General features: G+C 42.7%; 1 protein-coding gene across 4 annotated transcripts; it reads right to left on the reverse strand.

The window, feature by feature from the left end:
• Positions 1 to 5,015: 5,015 nt before the first annotated feature.
• LOC109875137 (nicastrin) lies at positions 5,016 to 18,133 on the reverse strand. Of its 4 annotated transcripts, none has more exons than XM_020467353.2 (17): positions 13,761 to 13,891; positions 12,417 to 12,518; positions 12,168 to 12,291; positions 11,890 to 12,005; positions 11,642 to 11,787; positions 11,330 to 11,474; positions 11,104 to 11,216; positions 10,699 to 10,851; positions 10,482 to 10,586; positions 10,285 to 10,362; positions 9,984 to 10,153; positions 7,846 to 7,948; positions 7,626 to 7,724; positions 6,860 to 6,947; positions 6,524 to 6,690; positions 6,195 to 6,407; positions 5,016 to 5,965 (listed from the first exon to the last, which is right to left on the reverse strand). In XM_020467353.2, the coding sequence occupies exons 1-17, from the start codon at positions 13,813 to 13,815 to the stop codon at positions 5,843 to 5,845; spliced, it is 2,100 nt and encodes a 699-aa protein (XP_020322942.1). In that variant the 5' UTR covers positions 13,816 to 13,891; the 3' UTR covers positions 5,016 to 5,842. The 4 variants fall into 4 exon arrangements, with proteins under 4 accessions (XP_020322942.1, XP_031666495.1, XP_020322944.1 ...); XM_031810635.1 differs by lacking the exon at positions 13,761 to 13,891 and adding an exon at positions 17,904 to 18,133 and having other exon boundaries at positions 5,038 to 5,965; XM_020467355.2 differs by having other exon boundaries at positions 5,038 to 5,965; positions 12,092 to 12,291.
• Positions 18,134 to 18,445: the final 312 nt, after the last annotated feature.

Here is an 18,445-nt window from a genome sequence, read left to right on the forward strand (position 1 = left end):
GTACAAATATACACATGCAGTTAGGAAAGCTAGGGCTAGCTTTATCAAACAGAAATTTGCTTCCTGTAGTACAAACTCAAAAAAGTTCTGGGACACTGTAAAGTCCATGGAGAATAAGAGCACCTCCTCCCAACTGCCCACTGCTCCGAGGCTAGGAAATCAAATCAAATCAAATGTTATTTGTCACATACACATGGTTAGCAGATGTTAATGCAAGTGTAGCGAAATGCTTGTGCTTCTAGTTCCGACAATGCAGTAATAACCAACGAGTAATCTAACCTAACAATTTCACAACAGCTACCTTATACACACAAGTGTAAATGGATGAAGAATATGTACATAAAGATATATGAATGAGTGATGGTACAGAATGGCATAGGCAAGATGCAGTAGATGGTATCGAGTACAGTATATACATATGAGATTAGTAATGTAGGGTATGTAAACATTATATTAAGTGGCATTGTTTAAAGTGGCTAGTGATACATTTTTTACATGTATGGCAGCAGCCACTCAATGTTAGTGGTGACTGTTAAACAGTCTTTAACAGACTCTCGGTCCCTGCTTTGACGCACCTGTACTTACCTCGCCTTCTGGATGATAGCGGGGTGAACAGGCAGTGGCTCGGGTGGTTGTTGTCCTTGATGATCTTTATGGAATTCCTGTGACATCGGGTGGTGTAGGTGTCCTGGAGGGCAGGTAGTTTGCCCCCGGTGATGCGTTGTGCAGACCTCACTACCCTATGGAGAGCCTTACGGTTGTGGGCGGAGCAGTTGCCGTACCAGGCGTTGATACAGCCCGACAGGATGCTCTCGATTGTGCATCTGTAAAAGTTTGTGAGTGCTTTTGGTGACAAGCCAAATTTCTTCAGCGTCCTGAGGTTGAAGAGGCGCTGCTGCGCCTTCTTCACCACGCTGTCTGTGTGGGTGGACCAATTCAGTTTGTCCGTGATGTGTACGCCGAGGAACTTAAAACTTTCTATCCTCTCCACTACTGTCCCGTCGATGTGGACAGTTTCCTGAAGTCCACGATCATCTCCTTTGTTTTGTTGACGTTGAGTGGGAGGTTATTTTCCTGACACCACACTCCGAGGGCCCTCACCTCCTCCCTGTAGGCCGTCTCGTCGTTGTTGGTAATCAAGCTGGTGCTTAAAGCTAGTTAAAGCTATATGACTCTCCAGCTTCAGTGATTTTTGCAGTTTGTTCCAGTCATTGATAGCAGAGAACTGGAAGGAAAGGCGACCAAAGGAGGAATTGGCTTTGGGGGTGACCAGTGAGATATACCTTCTGGAGCGCGTGCTACGAGTGGGTGCTGCTATGGTGACCAGTGAGCTGAGATAAGGTGGGGCTTTACCTAGCAGAGACTTGTAGATAACCTGTAGCCAGTGGGTTTGGCGATGAGTATGAAGCGAGGGCCAACCAACGAGAGCATACAGGTCCCAGTGGTGGGTAGTGTATGGGGCTTTGGTGACAAAACGGATGGCACTGTGATAGACTGCATCCAATTGTTTGAGTAGACTGTTGGAGAAAACCAAATGCATGCTTTTCAACCGTTCGCTGCCTGCACCCGCACGCCCGACTAGCATCACCACCCTGGATGGTTCCGACCTAGAATATGTGGACATCTATAAGTACCTAGGTGTCTGGCTAGACTGTAAACTATCCTTCCAGACTCATATAAAACATCTCCAATCTAAAATCAAATCTAGAATCGGCTTTCTATTCCGCAACAAAGCCTCCTTAACTCACGCCGCCAAACTTACCCTAGTAAAACTGACTATACTACCGATCCTCGACTTCGGTGATGTCATCTACAAAATAGCTTCCAATACCCTACTCAGCAAACTGGATGCAGTTTATCACAGTTCCATCCGTTTTGTTACTAAAGCACCTTATACCACCCACCACTGCGACCTGTATGCTCTAGTCGGCTGGCCCTCGCTACATATTCGTCGCCAGACCCACTGGCTCCAGGTCATCTACAAGTCCATGCTAGGTAAAGCTCCGCCTTATCTCAGTTCACTGGTCACGATGGCAACACTCACCCGTAGCACGCGCTCCAGCAGGTGTATCTCACTGATCATCCCTAAAGCCAACACCTCATTTGGCCGCCTTTCGTTCCAGTTCTCTGCTGCCTGTGACTGGAACGAATTGCAAAAATCGCTGAAGTTGGAGACTTTTATCTCCCTCACCAACTTCAAACATCTGCTATCTGAGCAGCTAACTGATCACTGCAGCTGTGCGTAGTCTATCGGTAAATAGCCCACCCAACTTTACCTACCTCATCCCCATACTGTTTATATTTATTTACTTTTCTGCTCTTTTTCACACCAATATCTCTACCTGTACATGAACATCTGATCATTTATCACTCCAGTGTTAATCTGCAAAATTGTAATTATTCGCCTACCTCCTCATGCCTTTTGCACACAATGTATATAGACTCTCTTTTTTTCTACTGTGTTATTGACTTGTTAATTGTTTACTCCATGTGTAACTCTGTGTTGTCTGTTCACACTGCTATGCTTCATCTTGGCCAGGTCGCAGTTGCAAATGAGAACTTGTTCTCAACTAGCCTACCTGGTTAAATAAAGGTGAAATAAAAAAATCTAAAATAAAACACACTCAGTCACAACACACGTGCCTGGCTGCAAAATTGCATTGTGAGTGACGTCCGCAGCAGGCGCTCAGCTCGTGCACAGGCAGCAGCAGGCCAGCAGCAATTTCAGCTAATTGCAAATTATTGTTGGCTGACTGCAGCAGCAGTAGTACGGGTTTGACGAGACAAACCCAATGAATCTAGTTGGTCACGAATGTTTGATCTGGAACAGAACTTACAACATCAATCAATATGTCTCAATCAAAATTGTACAGCCAGAAGTACAGAAAAGAGTGGGAGTCTGTACCTGAATAAATGTCAAATCATATTTTTCGCTGAGATGGCCTGTCAATTTGAGTAACGTTATTGTCTATTCTACGTAATGACGCGATTTTACGTTATCACGCAATGACATCACAATGTCATTTAGCAACTTTTAGCAACAAATCAACCTGCCTCTAGCAACTTACCTTGAAAATTAGTTGGCAACACTGACTTAAACTCCAATATCAAAGATACAAAGCCTTCAGATATTCACACCCTTTGACTTTTTCCACATTTTGCTGTGTTACAAAATTAGATTAAATGGATATAATTGTAATGTAATTGTCTTTTTTTTTTTGTCAACGATCAACACCTAATACTCTGTTATGTCAAAGTGGAGGATTTTTTTTAACCATTTGTAAAAAAATATATATATATATACCTTGATTAGATGACTATTCAACCCCCTGGGTCAATACATGTTTGAATGACCTTTGGAAGCGAATACAGCTGTGAGGCTTTCTAGGTAACTCTCTAAGAGCTTTCCACACCTGGATTGTGCAACATTTGCCCAAGCTCAGTGATTTGGTTGCTCTGTCAAATTGGTTGTCAAATTGCTCTGTCAAATTGGTTGTTGATCATTGCTAGACAACCATTTTCAGGTATTGCCGTAGAATTTCAAGTAGATTTAAGTCAAAACTGTAACCTGGCCACTCAGGAACATTCAATGTCTTGGTAAGCAACACCAGTGTAGATTTGGCCTTGTGATTTAGGTTATTGTCCTGCTGGAAGGTGAATTAATCTCCCAGTGTCTGGTGAAAGCAAACTGAACCAGGGTTTCCTCTAGGATTTTGTCTGTGCTTAATATCATTCTGTTTCTTTTTTATCCTAAAAAACTTCCCAGCCCTTAACGATTACAAGCATACGCATAACATGATGCAGCCACCACCATGCTGAAAATATGAAGAGTGGTACTCTGTGTTGTATTGGATTTGCCCCAAACACTGCTTTCAGGACAAAAAGTGAATTGCTTTGCCACATTTTTTTGCAGTATTACTTTAGTGCCTTGTTGCAAACTGGATGCATGTTTTGGATTTTAAAAAATTCTGTACAGGCTTCCTTCTTTTCATTCCCAATTAGATTACCATTGTGAAGTAACTACAATGTTGTTGATCCATCCTCAGTTTTCCTCTATTACAGCCATTAAACTCTTAAATGTTTTAAAATCCCCATTGGCCTCATCAAGGACCCCACACACCCCAGGAATGAGCTGTTCTCTTGTTTTTCTCACCATGCTCAGAGGGATATTCAATGCCTGTTTATTTCAATTTTTTTACACATTTACCAATAGGTGCCCTTCTGGAGGCATTGGAAAACCTCCCTGGTCTTCGCGGTTGAATCTGTATTTTAAATTCACTGCTCAACTGAGTGACCATACAGATAATTGTGTGTGGGGTACAGAGGTAGTCCATGCAATTTATGTGACTTGTTAAGCACATTTCCTGAACTTATTTTGGTTTGCCTTAACAAATGGGTTGAATGCTTATTAACTCAAGACATTTGATTTTCATTTTTAATTAGTACAAATTTTAAAAAACAATTCCACTTTGACATTATGGGGTATTTATTTTAAATGTACCTTTATTTAACTAGGCAAGTCAGTTAAGAACTAATTCTTATTTACAATGACAGCCTACCAAAAGGCATCCTGCTGGTATGAGGGCTGGGATTAAAAATAAAATATAGGACAAAACACACATCACAACAAGAGAGACATCACAACACTACATAAAGAAAGACCCAAGACAACAACATAGCATGGTAGCAACACAAAACATGGTACAAACATTATTGGGCACAGACAATAGCACAAAGGGCAAGAAGGTAGAGACAACAAGACGTCACGCGAAGCAGCCACAACTGTCAGTAAGAGTGTCCATGATTGGGTCTTTGAATGAAGAGTATTGTGTGTAGGCCAGTGACAAAAAAAACTATATCTAATCAATTTTAAATTCAGGCTGTAACAAAATGTGGAAAAAGGGGTGTGAATAGTTTCTGAAGGCACTGTATGTAATTGCATACTGCAGTACCTTCTCCTGTCCTAGACCATGTCCTGTACCAAAACCATGCTGGGAAATAGTAGAGAAGCAACATTAGATAGGAAAAAAGGCCATGTTTATTTAGTTCTCTCTCCTTTATTTAACCAGGTAGGCAAGTTGAGAACCAGCTCTCATTTACAATTGCAACCTGTTATCAAGGCATTAATCACATTTATTCCCCAGTTGGTCAAAATCAGAGATCACCTTCACATACAAAAAAACCCTAGGTCAATTAACAATTCCATCAATACATGATTAAAAACATGTGGGCATGATGTTATTAAATCCTGCAATTTATGTCTAGACTTAAAATAAAGTTGATTTTTAAAGACATTCAGATATCTGAATGTTTAAGCATAGTAATGGTCATTCAGCTGAACCCACATCCAAAGTCCATTTGCCCGACATAAGGTTTCATTCTCCTGAGAAATGACAGGAAAGCTATTGTACATACTACAACCGCATACTCAATAAACACACTTGCACACGCTCGCAAACACTCACCTCCCATTTGGACACACACCCACACACACATGTCAAGGTCAAACAAAGTTTAGTGCCTAATCCCATGATACAGTAAACAAAACATTATTTGACAAAACAAAAAAAATGAAATATGAACATATTTTACACTGGTGGCAATCTGACCCTGTTGAGTCCACATCCATCCAGGCCAATCAAATCCGGTTATGTGTTAAAACTCATCTGTTTGAGTCCAAACAGGCCATTCCCTGTGAGTTAAAACCTCAAGTTCTGCCTAACCTGTCTGTTGGTCACCCTAACCTGTCTATCTATTTGTCTGTGTACCTATTGTGTGTAAAAAAAAAAAACTGTTTGGTTGTGAGAGTAGTGGTCGCTGGTCACAGGTTAGTATGAGGCAATCAGTATGCGGCGTTGTTGGGTTCCCTGACGGAGCTGAAGAGGACATCTGCCTTGGTACTGACAAAGTATGTGACCAGTAGCGATGTGAACAACACGGCCACTCCCACGCCTAAGGTCAGCATCTATGAGAGAAATTAAGAGGAAAGAAAAAGTTAAATAATGTGATTCTCTTCTACCATCATCTTTATCAGACAATGGACAGTCAAACATGTAAAAACAATATACAATAAAAATACAATATTTGACCACTTACACAGGCTTACTAGATTCAAACATAACTATATGAATGTATACAAAACTGTAATTAATTAAACAGATGGATCATGGTGGGAAAATTGAGTGCAGTTTTACCTCCAGGTCCCGGCTGGCTACTAGGAAAATTCGAGCTTTGATGAACTTCCACTGCGATTTTGTCCATGTGGAATATTCTTTGGAAACGTAATCCCCCAGATCGAAGGCGGGGGACACTGCCTTGACCAGGCGTACTGCTGTGCGTACGCAGAAAGACTCCCTCTGGGTGCTGTTGGGTGGGACCATGCCCTGAACCCAGAGATAAGAGTACAACTGAGGGAGAGAATGAGCGAATCAGAGTGCGGTGTGGTTCCAGCAATACAAAGAAACACATTTTTAATTTGTAAACATCTATCCATCAGTACAGACAGATACAGAGCTACATTTACATATGTGCTCTCGTTCGGCAGCTCATCTGGCTTCTTGCACTGGCTCTGGGTGAGGTTGGTGGCTGTTCCCGTTAAATTAGCCAGGAGATATTGGACCAGATAGGTCAGTGCGTTAGCTTGATGGGACGACTTGGCAACACCAACGTAGTACTGGGGTGGGTTGGGCTCTGAGAGACAGAAAACACAACGCAATGAAGACCCAAGTACCTTCTTTATGGATGTGAGTGTGTCTGTGACTAGTCCATATCTGTATGGGTTTTACGACGTCAGTAGTAGCAGAATAACTCTATAGCGTCAAAGGGTGTCCTTGTGAAAAAGTATCAGACTAAAACTCACGGAGGATGTCCTTCAGTTCTGGGGCCATCACTGCCTGAAACCAGCTGTTGTTGGATCTAACCAGAAACCCATACAGCATCTGGGTCACCTGAGAGAGAGATGCACAGTGTTGGTCAAACAATTCTGCTCACTGTTCCAAAAAAGTGAATTTTAAAAGATTTTAGATGTTGAGAATGACATATGGTAACAGGCATATTGAAAGTGTCATGGAAAATAACAGACTATAACAGTATGACTGATCAGTTTAAAAAACATTTCTTACCCCTTTTTCTCCCCAATTTAATTTTGTGGTATCTAATTGGTAGTAACAGTCTCGTCTCATCTCTGCAACTCCCGTACGGACTCGGGAGAGGCGAAGGTTGAGAGCCATGCGTCCTCCGAAACACAACCCAACCAAGCCGCACTGCTTCTTGACACAATGCCCACTTAACCCAGAAGCCAGCAGCACCAACGTGTCGACCGAAACACTGTGCACCTGGCAACCGTGTCAGCGCGCACTGCGCCCGGTCCGACACAGGAGTCGCTAGTGCGCGATGGGACAAGGACATCCCTGCAGGCCAAACCCTCCCCTAACCCGGATGACGCTGGACCAACTGTGCGCCGCACCATGGGTCTCCCGGTCGCGGCCATCTGCGACAGAGCCTGGACTCGAACCCAGAATCTCTAGTGGCACAGCTAGCACTGCCTTATAGACCACTGCACCACTCGGGAAGCCATGACTGATCAGTTTCACTTGTACAACACCTCATCAATCATCAAGTCTTACTGTTTTGGGGTCTGCATTGATTTTGTTTACTTGGGAGTTGTTTCCCCCAGCCTGCTTGAAGAGAGTGCGGGCAACTGCAGTAGCCACCTCGGTAAGAGACTGAAAGAGTACAGTGAGGGAGGGAAGAGAGAGATATTATTCTAACAGACAGTGGACAATGTAATGGAAACTGTGACTACTACAAATAAACCCATCAGTGGGTTTACTATGGTAACAATACCTTTGCAGTATCAGTCACAAACTCTAGCTGTTCCTCTGGACTCAAGTTAGATGGATAAGTCAGGTTCAGGTGGGCAGCATTGTCATAAAAACTCTCATAGTACCTGCGCATGGGTAAACAAAAATAGCTGAAGTTGGAGACTTGTATCTCCCTCACTAACTTTAAACATTAGCTATCTGTGCAGCTCACCGATCGCTGCAGCTGTACACAGCCCATCTGTAAATAGCCCATCCAACGACCTACCTCATCCCCATATTGTTTTTATTTACTTTTTTGCACATCAGTATTTCTACTTGCACATCATCATCTGCACATCTGTCACTCCAGTGTTAATTGCTAAATTGTAATTACTTCACCACTATGGCCTATTTATTGCCTTACCTCCTTACTCCATTTGCACACACTGTATATACAGTGTGTGCACACTGTATATGCAAATTATGGTGGAAAATAAGTATTTGGTCAATAACAAAAGTTTATCTCAATACTTTGTTATATACTCTTTGTCGGCAATGACCGAGGTTAAACGTTTTCTGTAAGTCTTCACAAGGTTTTCACACACTGTTGCTGGTATTTTGGCCCATTCTTCCATGCAGATCTCTAGAGCAGTGATGTTTTGGGGCTGTTGCTGGGCAACACAGACTTTCAACTCCCTCCAAAGATTTTCTATGGGGTTGAGATCTGGAGACTGGCTAGGCCACTCCAGGATCTTGAAATGCTTCTTACGAAACCACTCCTTCATTGCCCGGGCGGTGTGTTTGGGATCATTGTCATGCTGAAAGACCCAGCCACGTTTCATCTTCAATGCCCTTGCTGATGGAAGGAGGTTTTCACTCAAAATCTCACGATACATGGCCTCATTCATTCTTTCCTTTACACGGATCAGTCATCCTGGTCCCTTTGCAGAAAACCAGCCCCAAAGCATGATGTTTCCACCCCCATGCTTCACAGTAGGTATGGTGTTCTTTGGATGCAACTCGGCATTCTCTGTCCTCCAAACACGACGAGTTGAGTTTTTACCTAAAAGTTCAATTTTGGTTTCATCTAACCATATGACATTCTCCCAATCTTCTTCTGGATCATCCAAATGCTCTCTAGCAAACTTCAGATGGCCCTGGACATGTGCTGGCTTAAGCAGGGGGACACGTCTGGCACTGCAGGATTTGAGTCCCTGGCGGCGTAGTGTGTTACTGATGGTAGGCTTTGTTACTTTGGTCCCAGCTCTCTGCAGGTCATTCACTAGGTCCCCCCGTGTGGTTCTGGGATTTTTGCTCACCGTTCTTGTGGTCATTTTGACCCCACCGGGGTGAGATCTTGTGTGGAACCCCAGATCGAGGGAGATTATCAGTGGTCTTGTATGTCTTCCATTTCCTAATAATTGCTTCCACAGTTGATTTCTTCAAATCAAGCTGCTTACCTATTGCAAATTCAGTCTTCCCAGCCTGATGCAGGTCTACAATTTTGTTTCTGGTGTCCTTTGACAGCTCTTTGGTCTTGGCCATAGTGGAGTTTGGAGTGTGACTGTTTGAGGTTGTGGACAGGTGTCTTTTATACTGATAACAAGTTCAAACAGGTGCCATTAATACAGGTAACGAGTGGAGGACAGAGGAGCCTCTTAAAGAAGAAGTTACAGGTCTGTGAGAGCCAGAAATCTTGCTTGTTTGTAGGTGACCAAATACTTATTTTCCACCATAATTTGCAAATAAATTCATTAAAAATCCTACAATGTGATTTTCTGGATTTTTCTTTCTCATTTTGTCTGTCATAGTTGAAGTGTACCTATGATGAAAATTACAGGCCTCTCATCTTTTTAAGTGGGAGAACTTGCACAATTGGTGGCTGACTAAATACTTTTTTGCCCCACTGTAGACTTTTATTCTCTATTGTGTTATTGACTGTACGTTTGTTTATTCCATGTGTAACTCTATGTTGTTGTTTGTGTCGCACTGCTTTGCTTTATCTTGACCAGGTTGCAGTTGTAAATGAGAACTTGTTCTCAACTGTCCTACCTGGTTAAATAAAGGTGGAATAAAAAAAATAGGGTAGAACACTTCACTAATAAAGAAATCCATATCAGGCAAGATAAAGATTGCAGTAATAAAAATAACCAGCAAGGACAGACCATAGTCAACACTCACCTATTGTTGAAATCTGTTTGATGGTCTGCAAGAACAATCCCTGGAATTGCCCGAGCTCGGAGGAAACGCTGAAAGGAGGAGGGCGGGAGTGGTTGAGAAAAATCTGTCTCAACAAATGAGAAGTTGAGACCAGCCGTGGAGGACTGTAAGTTTTTTACAAGATTCGTAACCTGAAACAGAGGTAAGAGGTTGGGAAAAGTTGGTTGAGAGAGAGCATAATGAAGAGAATATATAAAAAAGGGGTGGATGAGGATGGACCAGGTAAGCGTGCCACAAATAGAAGCATTTCACTCCCCCTTACCTCGTCATGGACGGTGTTGTTCCTCCTGGACACAGGGTCTGAGTGAAGAAATAGGTTGGTGCCACTGCGCACTGCTACCTAACAAATTACATAACAGATTCATTGTTATTTGATCGTATATCCATGCATTTGTATGTCCACACATTGATGGCTGTTGTGTATTTGAGTATTCAACAATAACATATACATGTCTTAACCTGTCCAATCTCCAGTATTGAGTGAACATTATCCAGGTCTATCACAAACATGTTATTCTTCATGTCATAAACCATTCGAGAGCTGCCAATGTAGTCAAATACTTCCTGAAAGAGAGGAATAAGCTATAAACATCCTCTTACAGTAAAACACTCAACATGGGACTCCATAATTGACATACCACAGATTGACTTGCTAAGGGAGACCAAAGGAACTCACCCCGTGGAAGAAGGCAAAGAGGATATTCCGTGTGCGAGGGGCTTCCTGAGTGGCTTCACATAGTGCCTGGGCAGCAGCCAGCAGAGTGACAAACCCTGAGACACTCCCCTCTGCTCCTGTAGAATCCTCCAAGAAAAATGCCTTGCTGTCCAGCTACAAAAATGGAGAAAGAATCCAGTGTTCAGTCAATTTTCCATAAACGCCAAACAAGGAAAAACCATGTCAGATTGTATAGAAGGAAATGGTACTGAGCAAATACCAAAGCACTTTTCAGGCTGTGTATAACACACACTGGAATGTGGCTCATATTGTATATACTATTTTGTAGATTCCAAAAGGCTTAGACATCTGTGAACATGTGACAAGATGTGTCAGTGGGAGGCAAGGCCTCAATGCATCACCCACCCTGGCTGCTGCTATAACAACACTCTCGTTCTCCTTGTGACCAAAGGCGGTGCTGTTATAAGGCCGGATGAAAGCACACACATTATAACCACCAAGAGGGTCACACACCATCACTGTGAGAGAGAGAGAGAGAGAGAGAGAGAGAGAGAGAGAGATGTCTGTAAGATATACATGACAGTGTGTGTATTGACTACTCACGCATATACAATAATGCATCTTTGTATACCTGGGGAGGTGCTGAAGTCCATGCTGCTGCGTCTCATGCAGGTTGCAGTGTCAGTGACAGCATGCATATGAGAGAAGAGCTGCATGGCACACAGAGGGTACTGCAGGCCACTGCCGTTCACCACACGATTATGATCAAAGTAGCACTGCAGGTAGAGTGGATACATTTATCAGAATGAGGAGCACATTGGTTTAATACACAGAAACACGGTAGAATAAAACATCACCTCTGTTCTTTGGATAAAGACGTTTCATGGTCATTAAGTGACATGATTTTACCAGACTGGGTTGTGACTGCTTGCAAGTGACTCACCTGTTTGATGACCTCTGTTTCATTGTCTTCTTTCAGGGAGAAGACAGGGAAGTCAAATTCCTCATAGGATAGACCGTTCCCCCGAGGATTCCATACAGTCGTGTTACAGTGCGCTAAATTATGATCATAGGTTTCCGTGTAAACACCTGAGGATAAAAGTAAACAAATGACGTTCAAAAAGCATGCTGGTTAGCAAAGATCATTTGGTCATTTTGACAGACTGGAGACCTAACGCCTGATCCTCCTACCTGTGTTCTCATTGGGACATGTCGTATGTGGCGAGAACTCTGGTGGGCTAGTTTTTGGGACCACCACAACCCCTGCCACCCTGCTGGAGGCATTCTTCATCTTCATCATGATGGACCTGTAAAATGATGACAATGTTTGAGTATGAGGGGGCTACTAGGATATAGATAATATCATTCTGTGGTTGTGCTGAACAATAGTCACAGTGAGTGTGTTCCAACTTTGTTCTGGAGGTCAATGGAGATGGAGTTGACTGTTTTCGGCTGTGTGTGTAGCCTACTTGGTGAAGAGGGATGACTCCAACAGGACCATATAAGGAGGATTGGGTCCTTTGCTCAAAGGCCATTCCAGATCTGCCTCAGACTCCAATACATGGATCACCCCTGTATCACCTGATATCGAGGCTGAGACACAGGATAGAAAAAAAATGCTTGTCTTAGTATGCAAATATCCAGCATTACATAAATATAGCAAGGATACAGAGCACAGTATTGTACCAAGCAGAGTGTGTGTGTGTCATGGCACTCACACTGGCAGCCAATCTGATGTGTAGCATTGAGCAGTCGGACGCATGGTACAGTGTTATTCAGTTCAACATAAATCTTCTGCGCAACAGAGTTACAACTCACATCTGAAAGACAAAAGAAGAGAAACAATTTAATTGAAGTGACCAGTTTCTGTAATGATGTATTCCCAAGACACCAAACCAAATAAAATTGTATTGGTCGGTACACAGTTTAGCAGGTGTTATGGTGGGTGCAGCAAAATGCTTGTGTTCATAGTTCCTATCAAATAATGCAGTAAATGCCTATAAGCACAAAATAATATTATTTTGTACAGTAGTAGATATATAAATAGAATGTAAACAAACTTGCTTACATCCCTGTTAATGAGCATTACTCCTTTGCCAAGATAATCCATCCACCTGACAGGTGTGGCATATCAAAAAGCTGATTAAACATCATCATTACACAGGTGCACCTTGTGCCGGGGACAATAAAATGCCACCTTAAAAAGTGCAGTTTTGTCACACGCCACAGAAGTCATGAGTTTTGAGGGAGCATGCAATTGGAATGCTGACTGCAGGAATGTCCCCCAGAGCTGTTGCCAGAGAATTGTATGTTCATTTCTCGACCATATGCGGCCTCCAACGTCATTTTGGAGAATTTGGCAGTATGTCCAACTGGCCTCACAATCGCATACCACGTGTAACCACGCCAGCCCAGGATTTCCACATCCAGCTTCTTCACCAGCTGGATTGTCTGAGACTAGTCACCCGGACAGCTGATGAAACGGAGGGTGTATTTCTGTCTGTAATAAAACTCTTTTGTGGGGAAAACCTATGATTGTCCCAGGCCCACGCCCAGTCATGTGAAATTCATAGATTAGTGCCAAATTATTTTATTTCAATTGACTGACTTCCATATATGAACTGTAACTCAGTAAAATCGTTGAAATGATTGCATGTTGCATTTATTTTTGTTTTGTATATATTGCCTGTATAGCCGCCCACCCACTGCTTGCCTTGAGCACACGAGTGGTCACGCTGTGGCAGACTCAAGTTGTGGTGCCTAGCAGCAACAGTTATTAGTTTCACAAGTTTGCTAGCTAGCCAGCTGGTTAACATGACTATCTATCTAGCTAAATGCATCACATACGGGATTTTTAAAAATTTGCTACATAATTCGGGTTGTCTAGTGTAAAATTATAAAGCATTATAATCCAAAGGACCTCACTGTCAGCAACGTCGTTGGCTAAATAATTGGGCTATTAGTTAGCTGTAGCTTACTGACCCAAACTAAAACTATAATAAGATATTGGTAAGTGAAAGCATGTAGCTAGTATTAACGTTACAAACGAAAGGTATTCTTACTTTTGAAAAGCCAACCAACTATGAACATAACCCATTTGGATGATTCCAAAACCATCTTCCTGGTTTCATAAAGAACAGTTAAAAACACAGGAAGCGTTGCAGTAAAACTTGTTCTGGGTTCCGATATTGCAAAACCTCATCAACATGGCAGTGAAAACAGAACATAGAGATAGATAGAGGACTCATCTTTATAGCCATAATAATGTCTTTGACAACATGGGCAGCGCGATTGAGTCTTCAAACCTATAGAAATTCCACCCAGTCAAAGTATGTGGCGGAGTTGAACCGCTAATGAAGCAGACCACTTCAGGTTCTACCCAACCACTCCAGCTAAAAACCTCTCTGCCTCACAGGGATAAAAACTGCCACTCCAAATAAGCTCCATTCATTAAAATCACAATTTAACCAACACCCATCTATTTCTGTGACTACCTGGACCTAACATTTGGTTTTGAAGTATTGAAACAAAACCATAGAAAAAAATGTGTTGCCTTTATTTAACTTCATATGATTTGAATGACAATTATGTTAATAAACATGAAAAGGTGAATGTAAGAAGAGCTCATAATTTCAAACAGGCTACATGTCATATTAAACAGCATATCAACACTCTAAATAGGCCAGGAGCCAGACAGGCATAGCTGGGGAAGTAGAGTTTTTGCCCATGCTTCAAACGGCGATATTGCTCCACTAATACAGGACTATTAAAGGCCCAGTGCACTACTTTTGTGGAAAAAAATATTGCTTAAAAAAAATATATACACTACCGGTCAAAAGTTTTAGAACACCTACTCATTCAAGAGTTTTTCTTTATTTTTACTATTTTCTACATTGTAGAATAATAGTGAAGAAATCAAAATTATGAAATAACACGTGGAATCATGTAGTAACCAAAAAAGTGTTAAACACATCGAAATATATTTTATATTTGAGATTCTTCAAAGTAGCCACCCTTTGCCTTGATTACAATAATTTTAAGTAAGCATTTCACTGTAAGGTCTACACCGGTTGTATTCGGTGCACATGACAAATAAACTTTGATTTGATTTGCTGGTTAAGTGTGCCTTGAATTCTAAATAAATCACAGACAGTGTCAGCAGCATAGCACCATCACACCTCCTCCTCCATGCTTCACGGTGGGAACCACACATGCGGAGATCATCCATTTATCTTCTCTACATCTCACAAGACAAGGTGGTTGGAACCAAAAATCTCAAATTTGGACTCGTCAGACCCAAGAACAGATTTCCAGCGGTCTAATGTACATTGCTTGTGTTTCTTGGACCATGCAAGTCTCTGCTTCTTGTCGGTGTACTTTAGTAGTGGTTTCTTTGCAGCAATTCAACCATGAAGGCCTGATTCATGCAGTCTCCTCTGAACAGTTGTTTTGGAGATGCGTCTGTTACTTGAACTCTGTGAAGCATTAATTTTGTGTGCAATTTGTGAGGCTGGTAACTCAAACTTTTTCTCTGCAGAAGAGGTAACTCTTAGTCTTCCTTACCTGTGGTGGTCCTTATGAGAGCCAGTTTCATCAAAGCGCTTGATGGTTTTTGTGACTTCACTTGAAGAAACTTTCAAAGTTCATGACATTTTTTTTTTTTTTTTTAAATGTTGTTTTTCTAGGCAAGTCAGTTAAGAACAAATTCTTATTTACAATGATAGCCTAGGAACAGTGGGTTAACTGCCTCGTTCAGGGGCAGAACAACAGAGTTACAACTCACATCTGAAAGACAAAAGAAGAGAAACAATTGAATTGAAGTGACCAGTTTCTGTAATGATGTATTCCCAAGACACCAAACCAAATCAAATTGTATTGGTCGGTACACAGTTTAGCAGGTGTTATGGTGGGTGCAGCAAAATGCTTGTGTTCATAGTTCCTATCAAATAATGCAGTAAATGCCTATAAGCACAACATAATATATTATTTTGTAGAGTAGTAGATATATAAATAGAATGTCAACTAATTTGCTTACATCCCTGTTAATGAGCATTTCTCCTTTGCCAAGATAATCCATCCACCTGACAGGTGTGGCATATCAAAAAGCTGATTAAACATCATCATTACACAGGTGCACCTTGTGCTGGGGACAATAAAATGCCACCTTAAAATGTGCTGTTTTGTCACACAACGCCACAGTAGTCTCGAGTTTTGAGGGACATGCAATTGACTGCAGGAATGTCACCCAGAGCTGTTGCCATATGCGGCCTCCAACGTCATTTTGGAGAATTTGGCAGTATGTCCAACTGGCCTCACAATATATTAGAGTGATCCAACCTAGCAAACCAATGAATGCTACCAGGCCACCCAAGGAGTGTATTGAATCGAACAAGGACACCATCTCAATTTCTCCACCAAGCATCACCACCGGAGAAGAAATACCACTTACCAAGGACAAAATGGACCCTATAGCGCTCCACGAAGTACTCCAATATCTTGCCAGCGAACTCAGCAAACATACCCAATCAACCCCTCTTACCCCCTTTGCTCTCCAAATACAAGATACCCTCATGGAAATAAGCACGGCGCTTGTACACGGCGATACCACAGCAACTAACCCTCCACAAGCTCTACCTCTATCCCCACCTCAAGATACCTATTCTGATATTGTCACATCTGAATATGGGATGATATGGGAAGCTGTACAGTAGCCACCCACAAAAACAGGCCAGAAGGAAAAGCACAAGCGACAAGCAGAAACTGTCTCCTGTGGTAATTGACTTCTTGAACAGTTATGCCCGCCCACCTCCTTCAAACGAAGACATCTACAAAGAAATCCTACTTAATAAACTGCAAAAGCTCATCCAGATGAGAAGAGGTGGAATCCTTGTATTTGTCAAGGATATCCACTCCCTGAACTCCCTCTTCTCCTCCTGACCCACAGGGGCCTTTAATGGGACAACGATAAAGTGTAGGTTGGCACAGAGAGGAAACCAAACCACCCAAGACAACAAACCCACTAAACAGCTTATCAAGGGCATCCAAATGGAAACCACCAGCGACGAAATCCAGCAGGAGCTGGAGAGGCAGCGCATTACAACCACTAAAGTATACAGGATCATCAGCCGAGCCACACAGCAACCGACTACTTTCATCCGTATTAACCTCAGCAACCCGGACGACGCGCCTGGCCTACTGCTAGAGGGATTCTACATGAACTACTTCCCCTTCAGGGTGGAAAAAGCACGGCCACCCCCCACCAGCATTAAGCAGTGCTACAAATGTCAAGAATTCAACCACGTATCCACCGACTGCAAAAATCAGGTCAAATGTCTGCGATGTGCTGAAAACCACCACCATAAAGAGTGCCCCAAAGAGAGAAATGATGCCACCTGTGCCAACTGTGGCGGCGCCCACTCATCGGTCTCCAGACAATGCCCCACCTATCTAGCCCTCACCACCACCAAGCCCACCAGGGCTACTACCACCATCAGCACAGCCACTACCAACCATCTCACAACACCAAGCCTCTCCGGCTCTCAGCCTCTCACCAACACCACTCACCTGCAGGAGGATCTGAAATTAATATGCAGAGACGAAGAAATGGTAAAGAGTTATGGACAGCATAAGGAAACACAGAGATGGCCCCACCTCTTAACTTGGAATCGCCTTCTACAGCCTTAACTATACTCCAAATCAAATGGCTACTCCAATAAATGTTCTACATATCAACATCAGAGGGTTAAGGAGAAACAAGCAGGAGCTGAAGCAACTTCTTCTAGAAAAGCAAACCAGCATTGCCTCTATCAACGAAACCTTTCTAAGTACTAATGCAAGATTCCGTATTCCTGGCTTTAACATTCTAAGGAAGGATCGACTAGAGGGATGCAGAAGGGGTGTGGGACTGCTTTTAAAGGGAGGAATCGAGTACTCTGAAGCCGTTTTCAACCTCACCAAAGAAGAACTCAACAACAATGAGTACACTGCAGCGAAAATACTCCTAAACGCATAAACAACTCTTCTGGTAGCCACCATATACTGTCCACCGGCAACAACTCCCTCCGAAAAAATGTATCGCTGCCCTTGCAGACAACGGCCATACCATCATAATGGGAGATTTCAATGCCAAACACATAGACTTCAACTGTAATACCACAAATCACTCGGGAAGAGTATTAAGGGATGTCCTTAATGACAGCACAAACCTGGCCATCCTCAACACCAACGAGCCCACACACATCCATTCCTCAACCTCCACGGCAGACATCCTTGATCTTGTCCTCTGCTCCCCGGACTTGGCTGCTAAACTCCTTCGCTTCTCCGTCAGCCATGACGTGGGAAGTGACCACCTTCCTGTCCTTGCCTCCTCTCTCCAACTCCAACAAGCACCTGAAAAACAAAGATACAACTACAAGAAAGTAGACTGGGGAAAAATACAGAAATTGCATTAGACAAGATAACAAATTTTGCAGTAACAAAACAGAACCCAGAGGATTTGGACCAGCTGGCTGAGAGAATAGGGAGTATCCTCATCCAGGCCCGGGAAGAGACCATCTCACTTACCACCATCAGACCACCACAACAACAACTCCCACCACATATCCTCAGTCTCATCAAGCAGAAAAGAAAGATCCGGAGAGACTTTATTAGAACAAGAACACCCAACCTGAAGACAGAAGTGAATTGGTTGCAGAATCACATCAGACATCAACTCACCCTCCACAAACAGAAACAGTGGACTGCCTTT

The sequence above is a fragment of the Oncorhynchus kisutch genome, linkage group LG30 (assembly GCF_002021735.2).
Source record: "Oncorhynchus kisutch isolate 150728-3 linkage group LG30, Okis_V2, whole genome shotgun sequence".
Lineage (NCBI taxonomy): Eukaryota > Metazoa > Chordata > Actinopteri > Salmoniformes > Salmonidae > Oncorhynchus > Oncorhynchus kisutch.

Excerpts from the sequence above, each read along its gene's own strand:
- LOC109875137 (XM_020467353.2), bottom strand. The coding sequence starts at position 13,815 with ATGGTTTTGGAATCATCCAAATGGGTTATGTTCATAGTTGGTTGGCTT. Across the intron at positions 11,788-11,889 it reads ATGTCCCAATGAGAACACAG|GTGTTTACACGGAAACCTAT; the intron begins GTAGGAGGATCA and ends TTTTATCCTCAG. Across the intron at positions 7,949-9,983 it reads CAAACAGATTTCAACAATAG|GTACTATGAGAGTTTTTATG; the intron begins GTGAGTGTTGAC and ends ACCCATGCGCAG.